Consider the following 14,759-nt stretch of genomic DNA (forward strand, 5'->3'; position numbering starts at 1 on the left):
TGTCTACGCTACCAGGGAAGCCTGATCAATCAGTGGCTAATGACTAAATAGTGTCGACTCAGAAGCAACCCCTAGGCAGTCAGACTTAAGGATAAAACGGGGGAACAAGTTGACATCAGAGGCTGCATACTGTGGGGATAGACTTGGTGAATTAGTTCAGCCAAGTTACTAAAGTCCAGAGTAAGGGACGAGTATCCAGAGATCCTGTAATATTATTATAATAACTAACTATAAAAACTAAACTGTCTAGTTTTCAACATAAAATTAGACATTCAAAGAAAGTGTGACATACCAGGGAAAAAGGCAATAGAAACTTCATTTGAGGGGTTCCAGATGTAGGGTGAATGTTAAGCAGCTATTATAAATATGTTCAAGACCTAAAGGAAACCAGATTTAAAGTATTTAAGTATTTCTGACAGTGTCATATCAAGTGGAAAATATCAATAAGATAGAAATTGCAAAAAAACAAAATGAAAAATTTTTAGTTGAAAAGTACAATGACCAAAGTGAAAAATTTACTAGAAAGGCTCAACTGTTGATTTGAACTGGCAGAAGAATCAGCAAGTCTGAAGATCAATAAGAGATTTGAAATACGAAGCAGACAGAAGAAAGAATGAACAAAAGCGGTCACACCACATACACAAAAATTGAAATGGATTGTAAACCTAAATATAAGCAAAAACTATAAATCTTGTAGAAGTAAGATTTATGACCATTGTTTAGTCAAAGCCTTCTTAGATATGACACCAAAATCACAAGTGAAAAAAATGAGAGAAAAAAGATACCTCAGAGTTTTATTGGAAGACATTGTAAAGTTGATCTGTTTCACCTAGTTTGGATTAATACAGATTTGATTTCAATTTTCATTTTTTAAAAAAACTTTGCTCTACATAGCTTTATCTCTCCACCTCCAATGCTATTATTGTCATAGATTATAGCTTTATAAATTGTAATTGTGTGCCCATCAAGGCAGATTTATAATTATTACTTTATGCATTTTTCTTTTAAATGACAAGGGGAAAAAGTTACAAATAAAAATTACATAGTATTTTTTGTCTTTTATATTTACCTATGCTGGTGTTTGTATTTACATTTATCAGTTCTGTGTTTTCTTTGTGTAGAATTGCATTACTAAGTAGTATCGTTTAAACTTGAAGGACTTTATTTGGACAGCTTCGTTTCAACTCGAAGGACTTTATTTGGACAGCAGATCTGCTAGCAATGTTTACCTGAAAATGTGCTAACTTTTCCTTTTTAAAAACTAGTTTTGCTGAATATAGAATCCTTGAGTGGCAATTTTTTCTATGCAGAACTTTGACTATGTCATTGACACTGCCAATTGGCTTCCATGGTTTCTGACAAGAAATCAGCTGTTAATCTTATTGAGAGCCCTTCATATATGAAGAGTCACTTTGCTCTTGCTGCTTTCAGGATTCTCTGTCTTCCAATAGTTTGATTATGATATTCCCAGTTTTTTCCTTTTTTTTTTTTTTTTTATACAGTTTATCCTACTTGAAGTTCATGAAGCTTTTTGGGTTGGTAGACCATTTTTTTTTTTTAATCAAATTGGGGAGTTTTTATTATTCAAATATTCTTTCTGATGCTTTTTCTTTGCTTCAGAGACTCACATTTTGAATACACTACTATGCTTGATAGTGTTCCAGAGGTCTCTAAGGCTCTGTTCATTTCTCTCTCTCTCTTTATCTTTCTCTTCCTCAGTATAGACAATGTTAATTGATTTATCTTTAAGCTCATGGATTCTTTCTTCTGCCTGCTCAGATCTGTTGCTGAGCCCCTCTAGTGAATTTTTCATGTCAGTTATTTTACTTTTCAACTCTCTATATAAAGTTATAGAATGAACTTGCAGGAAGTCTGTATCTGTATACATCTCTTGTTGGAATTTATATTAATCTTGAGCTCAGAAAAAGGGGAAGGGAATGGCAACCAACTCCAGTTTTCTTGCCTGGAGAATTCCATGGACAGACCATGAGGTCGTAGAGAGTTAGACACAGCTGAGCAACTAATGCACACACATAAACACACACAAAGGAATCATTACATCCCCCTTATCTGTACTTATGAATATCATACATTATTATTTTATTTTCTACATATTAAAATTTTAAACAGGACATAATTGTCAAGCACTGACCGTAGACACCCTAGTTACATTAGTGCACCGGGACTATTGTGGTGGCCTAAATTTTTAGCAGCTTTGTTTTATCCAAGAATATCATTTTCTTATTTCGGAAGTAAAGTGTTATTTTCTTACATGACCGAAAATACTTTACGCCTTTTTTTTTTAAATAGAGATATTTATTTGGAGAATATTGGTAACATATTCTCAGCCTCACCAGATATTAACAGTTCATCAGTTCAGGCAATAGAACAAGTCCTTGTGAGCTTCTTGTAAGGAAATCCACAGCTTCCTTATCTGTTTTATTACTGGATGACTCATAATCCAAAATATGAACTTTGGGGGCTTTTTCCTTAAAAGTGGAAGTAGGGAAAATATCTGAAGCAATGATGTTGACTTCCTTTTAAAAATGTTTTTCAATTTACGAAACTTTAACTGCATATTTCAGTCTTGTGGAATCTTTTGTGTTATTCTGACTGTCAATAAGAACCAGGGGGTTGTGTTGATGATTCTTGATCATTTCAGCAACACTTCCGAAGTACTAGAACAAGAAAATATAGATGAATTATACATTGGAATTTGGAGAAGGAAATGGCAACCCACTTCAGGGTTCTTGCCTGGAGAATCCCAGGGACAGGGCAGCCTAGTGGGCTGCCGTCTATGGGGTTGCACAGAGTCGGACACAACTGAAGCGACTTAGCGGCAGCACATTGGAATTTATATTAACCTTGAGCTCTACTCCTCCCGTATTCTCCCACTCTTTCAGGTTAGTCAAAGTTACTATTCCCAGCTGACATTTTATCCAAAAAAGACTAAACTAACAAAGGCCACAACCTTTGAGGTGTCAGACACTGGCCAGTCAATAAGATTAAAAACACAACTGACATCCTCAATTAGTATAACTACTTAGAGAAATTACTTTGTTAAGTTATGCTATAATATTTTGTTTTTTATTTAGCATCAAGTATAAAACTGTCATACATTGAATTTCTGTCTATCTTTATAAAACATAGACTGTTACATTGCATGTCTTAGATACAAGGATTGATGTAATAAATTAATCCTAGAATTTAGTGTCAAGAGAGTTATTTCCCAGATTAATTCATGTTTGTTTTTGTGTTCTTTTTTTAAACAGGTAAAACTTTATAAACCCTCATATATCCATTTTTGCTTTAGCTCCTAATAAATTTAGAGCTAACTTAGTGTTTAATTAATAATGGAATTTCATGCAAAACTCTATTACATACTTATTTTTCTGTGTATTAATTTCTGTTGTCTATTAGTTTTAATTTAAGGCTATCACAATTTTTTTCTGAAAAGTAATCAATGTTTTAAATGAAGGATATGATAAATGTAACACAGACCATGAAATGATATGCATCAATTATACAATAGTGCTACAAGCTCACAATGATCAAATAAAGCCTATTAGGGTCATTTTTTAAGAAGTGATAATTGTTTTGCAACACTGCTATATAATTTAACAATAATCATCAATTGATTTTCTTTTAGTTTTTCATATAAAGATAAACATCTAGAATTAAAAATGTTTAAAGGCTTCATTAATTATTTGGATAACTTCCAAATATAATATATTAAATAAATATTCAGAATACTAGTCAGTTTTTCAAATGAAATACCAGTTGTTTTCTGGATAACTGGCTCCTGAATACTAGGTCAGGGAGGAGAGGTAAGAGACAGAGGCTTTCAAGTACCTTTAGTCTTTATTTCTTACTTTCTCTTCAGTCACTTTCCCCTCCTGTACTTGCCAGTGAATTTTTTATGATACTCATAAAGACATTCATTCTGTTTGTTTGGCACAGCATATTGTTAAACTGAATGCAGTTGGAGGCTAAATTTATGGACTAACAAACCAAGAAATGAAATAGCACAACCTCTTTGCCATGAATTCCAAATGAAAAAGTGTGTTCTGAACCCAGGAAATAAGGGAGAGAGTTGCTACACAAATAAGCACCTCACTCTGTCCTTATACTCTTCTGAATATTTTTGAGTATTACTTTGTTGCAGTTTGGGGATTGAAATATTTGAAGTAGGGGGTTGAGCTGAGTTGAAATATATGAAGTAAGGAGTGGAGTTGAGGCCTTTTTGTGATAATTTTTGTTATTTAAAATACTTTTAATATCCCATATTTAAGATATAACCTTTACACATATTTCTGATTTAATTGAGTAAAGAATTGAGCATAACTTAGTTGCACTTTCCCCTTAACACTCTTTTTTTCTGTCTACATTAATTCAGTGTATTTGAAATAGTCACACATGCACCAAAAAACAATGTGTTTGGTAACTCAAAATCCATGGTCAATAAAATAAAGCAAATATAGCATATCAAAGCAATAAAATACTCAATATATATCCACATAATGCTGAAACAGTTGCAAAAAAGTTAATCATGTAGTTACTTTTTCTATCTCAAAATACTCAAACACAAAGACTTTTTAAGATATCCACATGCTTAATATCATATAACCAAAGGTTTCATTTTTCAATTCAAATTTTCAGTATCTGTGACAATATTTTTATTATAGATAATTTAAGTAAATGTTTTAAAGAAAGGACTGTCATACTTCTAGATGCTAGTATAATAATATGTGCTTTTTATTATTATATGTGTTTATGTGTTTATTTTAATATCCATAGGCCAGATATCTGGGGAGTGGGGTGACACTCTGATCTATTCATTCTGGGATAGGGATGAAGATTCTTTAAGCCAAGATGAATCATTGTTTACCAGAGTTTTCTAGCAGGACAAGGAAGTCCAAAGCCCCTCTAGGAGCTCAAAATTTATCTGAGAGTATTTCAGGACCACTAAAAAGGACAGCTCCTGCGTCCACCTTTAAGCCTTTTACAGAAGTATTGGATTAGAAGAGAAAGTACTGACCTCTTCACCAGTTTTCTTTCGGCCCAAAGCATACTGTTTTGTTGCTTCAATAAAGCGCACAGGTATATTATATACTCTCTTATTAAAAAATACAACTAATGTATATGGTTGTTTGGAATCATGGCCAGAGCTCTTCCGAATAAGAAATGATCCATCCTGTTTATTAAAAGAATAATTAAGATTAGTGTTAACTTGTATTTCCATAGGTTAAAAATCAGCTTATGAAAATACCTATCAGTTCAGTTCAGTTCAGTCGCTCAGTCATGTCCGACTCTTTGTGACCCCATGAATCGCAGCACGCCAGGCCTCCCTGTCCATCACCAACTCCCGGAGTTCACCCAGACTCACGTCCATCGAGTCAGTGAGGCCATATAGAAAACTCTGAATGAGGTCAGTGCTAGCTTTTTGAGGCACTGAAGATACTAAGTTTATAGGATCTGGAAATGTGTGAAGGGACACATTAAGGTCAAATCTAAGGGGCACTCTTGAACTAGGAACCATGTTCACAAGTTACCTATGAATAATAAAACATATCAGACAAATTCCATTCAAAAGCACTATAAGAAGAAAGAAGACATTGGGAACCAAAACATTTCAACTGATAGCACATGGAACTCTGCTCAGTGTTATGTGACAGCCTGGATGGGAGGGGAGTTTATGAGAGAACGGATACATGTATATGTATCCATATATCTATATGTATGGCTGAGTCCCTTCACTGTTCACTGGTAACTATCACAACATTATTTGTTGATCAATTGTACCCCAATACAAAATAAAAAGTTAAAAAAAAAGTAACAGGGCATTCCAAATTTAATTAAATATCTTTAAAAATATTATAGAATCATAAATTCAAAAATTATGAACAAAAAGTGGACAAAAAACAGCAAAGAAAAATACAATGAGTTGATTAAACTCAGGGAAGACGTTGAAGAGAAAGCAAAACTATCTCAGAAATGAAGAAGAAATTATAAGGAGGGCATGGCAACCCACTCCAGTATTCTTGCCTGGAGAATCCCCATGGACAGAGGAACCTGGCAGTCCATGGGGTTGCAGAGAGTCGGACAAGCACACATTATCAGGGTGACAACTGTGCCCGTACAGGCTGAGGACAGAATGTGAAATTTAAAGCACTCAGACCTTGTTTGATCTGTATAATGCCTCTTCGGCTGACTTTCGATCACAGGCACCAGCATACCACGGTTTACAGTGAACATCCGCTTCCTGTGAATGAGAAGGCATTGTTAAGCATGAGATGGCACTTCAATGACACTGTAGTTTCTGGGCACTAGAAGCAAAGTTTGCATCACCAGAAAGACCTAACTACATTTGGACCAGTAATCTGCAAATGAGTTTTATGCTTTTGCTCAGCCACAAGGATTACATAATTTTCCCATTTGGCCTTAGGGGCTGGACTTAATAATACTTGAACATAAGAACTAAGTCCTGCCAGATTCCTGAACCATTTATTCCTTTCTCCTAAATAAGTTACCATCTCCCTTTCTATTATGTTCTTATTGTTGTTGCTATGTGGACTGTTCTGTAATTTACAAAGCATGTTTACAAATATTATCTTATTTGATTCTTATAACCACTTTGAAGGCAAGATAAATATCTGCCATCATCCTTATTTTAAATTTGAGAAAGCTTAGAGACTCGCCCTTTCTCTGTCTTTTTTTAAAACTGCTATTTTATGTGTTTTAATATCATATGCCTCCACAGATCTATTCTGAGAAAATTACACAGTTTAAATAGAATCTATGTGAGAGGGAGAACAATAAAAACAGCACACTTCTTTGCTAGTTTTGAAGAAGCACCAATGGTTATTTATGGCATCCAGAATACAAATTAGAATAAATGGAGCAAGGTCTTAACAATTGGGGGAAAAAAGTGTATTCTGTACCCATCAGCAAATGACAACTCACAAGCCAACTTAAAATAGAATCTGTTCTCAAGTTTCACTTCCAAATCTCTTATAAGAAGGCATGCCCTTTCCTGCAGTTTATGGGTTCATTTCATACCTGTTCTGACAAACTAGAGTTAGATGAAAAGCTGGGTAGTGGGCCATCCACGGTTGGGCTTCCCCCTTCTGGAAATCCTGAAAAGGATTTGAAAAGTCAGTGGATCCTGTTTTATCTCGATCAGTTACTATGCCTGTATGTCAGCACTGTGCTGGGTGCTGCAAGGAGCACATACACGCTGAAAAATCACACACATGAAAAATCACACACACCAAAAAATCCTTAAGAGTATTGCTTCTCAGAGTGTGGCCCGAGGACCCTGGGGATCCCCAAGATTCCTTCAGGGGATTTGCAAGGTCTTTTCTAAATACGTATCTCTGTGAAGCCCAATTTTCTTCGCATACTTCAACCAGTAAAACATACTGTAACAGGTTGAATGTAGACGCAGATTTGAGAATTCGGCTGTCTCTGTTACTGCAGGCATTTAAGAAATTTTAAAAGTGTAAAGTGACGCCACTCTTCTCACTAAATCTTTTTTTAAATATAATTTTTTATAGAAATATGTTACTTATATTAACATGTAATAAGTTTAATATTTTTTAAATGGGTTAATAAATTTTTAAAATGTCTTTTAATTAGTACATTAAATATTACTAGAAAGAAACACATAAACCATAGTTCTTTGGGTCTGCAATGCTTTTAAGAGTGTTAGAATGGTCCTGAGGTCAAAATGATTGAGAATTGCTGCCTTAAGTACAAACTCCATCTAAATGTGGAAACATGAAGTGGAGAAAATACTTGGCTGTATTCATTCATTCAAAAGCTTTAGGAATATACAGCAGTCAACAAAACAGCAAAATATCCCTCCCTCCTCAAGCTTAAACTTTAATGGAGTGAGATAGGCAATAAAGATATAAGTAAACATACATATAATATTACAGACTCATAGTGCTATGAAGAATAGACAGGGGAGCGGGTGGCGGATAGCTTTGGGCAAGTAGTATGTTTATATAGACAGGTCAGGGAGATTTCACTGAGGTGTACTTGGGTAAGATCTGCAGTTGGAGAGGGAGCAGGCATGTGTATATCTCAGGGAAGGATGTTCCAGGTATAGGAAACAGTGAATGCAAGGGCCTGGCAAATTTGAGGAATAGAGAGGGAGCCACTGTGCCTGGAGTGCAGTGAGAAAAGGGGACAAGAATAAGGAATGAAGTTAGACAGGAGGTGGGGAAGGGGCAAGGTTTGTGGGACTCCTGGGACACTTAACATGACTTGAGCTTTAACGAGCATGGCATGGGAAGCTTTTGGAGGGTTTTGAACAGAACAGTAAAATTGTCTGCCTGTCTTTTAATAAGGTCACTCTGGCTCCAGGGCTGAAAATAGAGAGAAGGGGGTAAGAACAGAGAGAGGAGACCAGTTGAGTGTTGCAAACCCAGACAGGAGATGATGGTGCCTTGAAGCAGATAATATCAGTGGGAGTAGCAACAGTGATTGGGTTCTGAACAAATTTTGAAGGAACAGTTGGAAGGAGTGTGAGGAAAGCAAGCGAGAGTCATGGGTGACTCTAAGGTTTTGACCAGAGCAACGAGAGTCGTCCTTCCTTAGGAGGGAAAGTCTGCAGGAAAAACAGGATTAGATGAACCAAGTGCTTCAGATAAAAGTGTCCTGGATGTTCAAAGGTGAGAGCCACCATTGTTAACAGGAGGGAGCAGTGTGGCAGGCCCAGCAAGGTTAGGTATGAAGGAAAGCTGTCAGAATTCTAACAGGTGGGGACAATATTCCCAGATGGGAGCACCATAAGAGGTGGTCACGTGCTTCTAAGGTACATAGTACAAGGTGGCTAAGGGTTTCCACAGTTTGGGCAGCCGAGGGAGTTCAAGGCTGACATTTTCTGATCCCTGGATATACGCTAGTCCTGTTCTGTTTTCCGAGTCTTAGCTCATTTTCCCCTCACATGTGCCCTATGTAGGAGGAGCTCTCAGACCCTGTTTTATAGATAAGGTCTTCCCTGGCCACTGCAGCCTTCACTGCCTCCATTCCTCTCTGTGCCCACCCCCTGCCACTTTGCTTCGTTTTTCTTTACCGTATGACTTATCTAGTTGTTTATTTTTCCTATCTCCTCCAGTAGAATAGAAGCTCCATAAGGGAGGGACTCATTTGTTTCGTTCACTGCTGTAGCCCCTGTGTCTAGAATCAGTTCAGTTCAGTCGCTCAGTCATGTCCGACTCTTTGCAACCCCATGAACTACAGCATGCCAGGCCTCCCTGTCCATCACCAACTCCCGGAGTTTACTCAAACTCATGTCCATTGAGTCGGTGATGCCATACAGCCATCTCATCCTCTGTTGTCCCCTTCTCCTCTCGCCTTCAATCTTTCCCAGCATCAGGGTCTTTTCAAATGAGTCAGTTCTTTGCATCAGGTGGCCAAAAAATTGGAGTTTCAGCTTCAGCATCAGTCCTTCCAATGAATATTCAGGATTTAGTTTCTTTGGGATGGACTGGTGGGATCTCCTTGTAGTCCAAGGGACTGTCAAGAGTCTTCTTCAACACCACAGTTCAAAAGCATCAATTCTTTGGCGCTCAGCTTTCTTTACAGTCCAACTCTCACATCCATACATGACTACTGAAAAAACCATAGCCTTGACTAGATGGACCTTTGTTGGAAAAGTAATGTCTCTGCTTTTTAATATGCTGTCTAGGTTGGTCATAACTTTTCTCCCAAGGAGCAAGTGTCTTTTAATTTCATGGCTGCAGTCACCATCTACAGTGATTTTGGAGCCCCCAAAAATAAAGTCTCTCACTGTTTCCATTGTTTCCCCATCTATTTGCCATGAAGTGATGGGACCAGATGACATGATCTTAGTTTTCTGAACGTTGAGTGTCTAGAATAGAGCCTGGCATATGGCAGATGGTCAATAAGTATTTGCCAATTGAAAGAATGACTTGGGTTAAAAAACAGTAAAGGGTATAATAAAACTTTACATAGTAAAAAAAATAATTCTATAGCTACACCATTTCACTTTGTGTTCAGAATTTTAGAAAAGTTATATTTTGTTTCATTTATTTAAGATGAATCAACATCCAGTTAAAACCTAGTGAACAGATTTAGATTTATTTAAACACATGTAAATTTTGTATACAATAATTCTCTTTATTTAAATGTATCAAATCTTGAATACTTTGGAATATTTTTCAAATTATCCATGTCAGGAAGGGTTTTGTTTTGTGTTTTCATTTTTTTTCCTAGATTAAGTAGAAAGCAAATCAAGGTTTGGGTAATTGTGTTCTGTGAGCCTGACTTCATATATTTTTAGGGTATTGTATTATTTGCCTTGGGAAAATTATTCAGATATTTGCTAAACCTTCTTTTCAGGGTCACCTTTTATAGATACATTTTATAATCATTAAAAGGTATTTTAGATTTAATTTAAGTATCATTTATTGAAGACCTTCTATGTACCAGGCACAACATGTTGTTTTACTTAATCATCTTATTTTGAAAATAGTTATATTGTTGTTGTGAAAAAAATTAAATAAATGATGATCAGTAAAATAACCAAAACTAAAAAGGAAAAAAGTAAGAATGATCCCAAACCTATTTACTTTTCAGAACAGCTCTATGAAATAAGTATTCTTGGCCCCATTTTACAGATGAAGAAACAAGCTGGAGAGGATACTCCACTGGAAGAGGCAGTATTTCCCTGGACCCCTGGGTGGAGACGTGAAGAGCCAACTCACACAATACTTGATACTGCTCTTCATGCCTTCATTGTACTTACTTGGCAGAGGTATGGGTTTTTGATGAACTGCCCTGAAAGGAAGAAATTCAGATTAATTAAAGGGCAATGCACAAGATGAATAAGTTTGACTTTTTGTTTGCACTGAAGATACTCTGAACAGGTGCATCACAAAGGATCAACAGAAAGAACCAATAAAACATATCTAAAGACAGGAGAGGCACTACAACCTTCAAGAGAAGTATGATTATTCCCTTTAGTTTCTTTAAAAGAAGAAGGGTTAGCTTGTGTTAGATTTTACTTCAGTCCAATCATTAACCGAAATATTAGTTAAGTCTCTGTGATTCTAAGCAGTTCTTTTAAAGTTGTTGCCTACTTAACATTTTTTAAAAATTTAATTGCAAAGCTGCTGCTGCTGCCGCTGCTGCTAGGTCACTTCAGTCGTGCGACCTATGGGGTCTGTGCGACCCCATAGACGGCAGCCCACCAGGCTCCCCTCTCCCTGGGATTCTCCAGGCAAGAATACTGGAGTGGGTTGCCATTTCCTTCTCCAATGCATGAAAGTGAAAAGTGAAAGTGAAGTCGTTCAGGCATATCCGACTCTTCACGACCCCATGGACTGCAGCCTACCAGGATCCTCCATCCATGGGATTTTCCAGGCAAGAGTACTGGAGTGGGGTGCCATTGCCTTCTCCAATTGCAAAGCAATAAAATACTAAATCTTTACTGATCACTATAAGCCAGTGTTTCTGTGCAGTATGACAATGCAGGTGTTAAGGAAACTTATTTTTAAAGGAAAAGATTCTTACTTCTGGGCGGGAGGAGGAAACACCGGCGACTGCATATTTTCTTGTCTGTGACTAGATCCCCGGTGGCGTTCAGCAGGGACAGGTTTTTCTGCATTAAAAAAATGATCATATTAGGATTAGAATGAAATGTCTGTCCCCATGTCCAAACCCAGTATCAACTGAGAAGAACTGAGTTTGGTCAAATGTCTTCCCATGAGCAAGTCTTTCAGCAAGAAGCTCTGAAGCCATGAAGTTTGCTCAGGGTTGTACTTACTTCCTGTAGAGGCTCACCCTAAGGCTTCACTATCCCTCCAAGCTCCCTGCTCAGCAGGGATGGAAGACTATCAGGAATGGAAGAATAGCAAGCCAAAAGCATCAAAGGAAAGGCAGAAGAAAGCAAGACAACAAGAAAGGAGTCTGGAGGAAAGAAAAGACCCAGCAGAGCAATGAAAGCAGACAGGTGAGTCATAATGCACATTCAGAAAAGGTCTAACATCCATCATCAGAGACAGCTATGCCCGTGTTGACTCAGGAAATGGTAGCTTTTAACATTGAGTACCTTCAAGTGTGGAATTAGATGGGTACAGAGCTTTAGTTTCTATGCAGTGTTTTAGGTCTTGAGATTATGAATGATACTTCTGGGCTTTTTTCCTCCCAGTGTTTTTCAAATTCAAATTTTTTTAGATGGGAAAGTTCTAATAGAAAGTATACATGGTTATGATAAAGGAAAGGAAGCATTTGAAGGTGTACTAAGAAGATAGATATCTGAACTCAGGAAACATTATTTTGAAAACTTAGCACAAGAACTTGTTCAAACAAACAGATTTTTAAAAATTTCATTACTTAACTTAGCCATTAATTCTGAGACATGTGAATGGTTCTAAATCAGCCTGCACACCCATGTAAGGTTGTGGTACAGTTTCTGGTAAGTCATATCTGCCTACAGACAGGCGGGTTTGGGGCATGTCGACTGTGGCCTACTGCACAGATGTAGCTTGGCAAGCCCAGGTCCTGATCAGCTTTGCTACTCACTACTCATGGCAAAATAAAGACTGTTCTGTTTAAAAATTGAGTTTTATGTTTACAATTGCCTTATAAATAATGAAAGAAATTTTAGAAATATATTTGTATACAAATTTTTAATCAAAATAACTTAGAGGACATGCTCTTCCATCAAAGTAATATAGATTTACCTTCGCAAACACTTGAGGCATTCTGTTGAGAGACAACTGGAGTCTGTTTAAAAAAAAAAAGGTAAGGATCTTCAATACAGTGATATATGGAAATAAAAGTCAAAACAATATTATTAGAATAAATACTGGGGAGACTATTTCTTTGATGCATGGCTTTTCTTTCAATGACAAGAACAACCATTAAAAACACACAGTCCCCAGCTCAACCTTTAAATCAAGTGACAATGGACCAGAAGTGTGTCATGGAAGGAGCAGTGTTGCTTTGGTGTGGGGTCTCCCCAGTCTGTCAGCAGGGCTGGTGGAAGGCATGGCCCCCCAGCAGCTGCTGGGCAGTAGCGCCTGTGCAGTGGAAATCTGGCATCTGGCTTAAGTCTCAGAACCCCACCGTCTTGGTGTTTGTGGTTGTAAATGTCAGGCTACAGTGTAGATACTAGATCAAGATGGGCTTCCTTAAATAGTGGGCTGGCTCAGGTTCCCCACGTTCTACCCAGAATATGAGTGTAATCAGGACTGTGTGCCTGATGTACAGTTGTCAGTCATTAGCTCCCAGGCCAGCGGGTAGGGAAGCAGACCCAGGACCTCCCAAGGGGAAGGCAGAGGTCACAGGAGGCAGGGAGCCTGGCCTCTGCAGCCACTTACTCAGTGAAGCCACAGGCTTCCTGGAGGATGGGACCCTCCCATCTTCCCTGCCTAACTGAGGATTCCAAGATTCTCTTGGACTGTCCAGGCAGCAACAAGATTGCTGTGTTCCTCTTCGCTGAAAGCATTGTCAACTTTAAATAAATGGATACGAATGAACAATGCAGGAAATATGAAGCACATTTAAATGCAGAATTAACTTACTGTCTTCAGTGGCATAGCTGTTTTCTTCCTGGGGGATAAAAAGAGATTGACTTTGTTAAAACAGCAGAGATAAAGAGGAGCTGACAACTTATCATTTTACTCTCAAATATAAACTAGAATAATGAAAGTGATACAAGTCTGTAAGAAGATGATCCATGAAGGGCAGAGAGGGGCAGAAACAGGATTCAGTCATGATCTTCTGAACCTCAGATAGCGTCCGCTGACAGATGGCCAAGGGGTTAATGGGGATAAACAGGAGAGCCAGTTGCCAGGGAGTCAAGATAACTGAGCTCTTTGTTCCAGTTCTGCAACTAATTACTCTGTGACCTCAGGCCTCTCTCTTGGCTGTGAGGGCCAGTCTGGGCTTTAGTTTCCTCATCTGTAATGTAAGGACCACAAATAGTATTTTCAAAGGTGCATGGAGATCCCTCCCTTCCCCCAACAGCACCCCAGGGCTACTGTCTGGAGAAGGAGGGTGAAGACGTGAGGGTGGCCAAGCAGGTGTGTTTGGCAGCCAGTGCCTCCCCATGCCAGTGTCCCTCCAGCTTCTGGTGACTCCTCTCTACTAGACATCTGCCTAGAATTTCACTCCAAACAGATAAACCCAAGACAAATGACATGTTTGAAAACCACTGCAACCTCTGGTCCTGAGGATTCTTGCATGAGCTAACGTACCAGTTTGTCTTAGTTCAGTAGAGATTGGACTCTAATGTTGCGCCATGTACTTAGCTGCTCAGTCATTTCTGAGTCTTTGTGACCCCACGGACTGTAGCTTGCCAGGCTCACCTGTCTGTGGGGGTTCTCCAGGGAAGAATACTTGAGTGGGTTGCCATGCCCTCCTACAGGGGATCGTCCCAATCCAGGGATCAAACCCAGGTCTGCATTATAGGCAGATTCTTTACCATCTGAGCCACAAGGGAAGCTAAGGCTTTATACTTGTCGTCTGCATTTATTCTAAATACTGGCTTTCTATCTTTCACTTTGTTTCAGCTGAGAGCTGGAAGATTGGGGGAAGGATACTAACAATTCCCAAGTGCCTCTAAGATACCTGGTACTGGGTTAGAGTATTCACATGTTATTTAAACCTCACACTGTCCTTTTTAAATGGGTATTTTTATTACATTTTAGAGATTAGGAGACTATGTAACTTGTCTGAAGTGATAAAACTGAGCCAAGAGAGAAGTGTGCAGAGTCTTGCTT

The 14,759-nt window shown here is 38.1% G+C and overlaps 1 protein-coding gene across 1 annotated transcript in view; it reads right to left on the bottom strand.

Annotated features, from left to right (window-relative positions):
* Window positions 1–2,334: 2,334 nt before the first annotated feature.
* Window positions 2,335–14,759, bottom strand: part of BLNK (B cell linker) — a 63,294-nt gene continuing 50,869 nt past the window's right edge. The window contains exons 10-17 of the mRNA XM_055561072.1: window positions 13,560–13,587; window positions 12,717–12,759; window positions 11,545–11,632; window positions 10,778–10,809; window positions 7,060–7,136; window positions 6,179–6,262; window positions 5,039–5,194; window positions 2,335–2,678 (exon numbers count right to left, since the gene is read on the bottom strand). Of these exons, the coding sequence (XP_055417047.1) occupies window positions 2,559–2,678; window positions 5,039–5,194; window positions 6,179–6,262; window positions 7,060–7,136; window positions 10,778–10,809; window positions 11,545–11,632; window positions 12,717–12,759; window positions 13,560–13,587 (628 nt within the window). The 3' untranslated portion in view covers window positions 2,335–2,558. The remainder of the gene's footprint in view (window positions 2,679–5,038; window positions 5,195–6,178; window positions 6,263–7,059; window positions 7,137–10,777; window positions 10,810–11,544; window positions 11,633–12,716; window positions 12,760–13,559; window positions 13,588–14,759) is intronic.

This window comes from Bubalus kerabau, chromosome 22 (genome assembly GCF_029407905.1).
Source record: "Bubalus kerabau isolate K-KA32 ecotype Philippines breed swamp buffalo chromosome 22, PCC_UOA_SB_1v2, whole genome shotgun sequence".
NCBI lineage: Eukaryota > Metazoa > Chordata > Mammalia > Artiodactyla > Bovidae > Bubalus > Bubalus kerabau.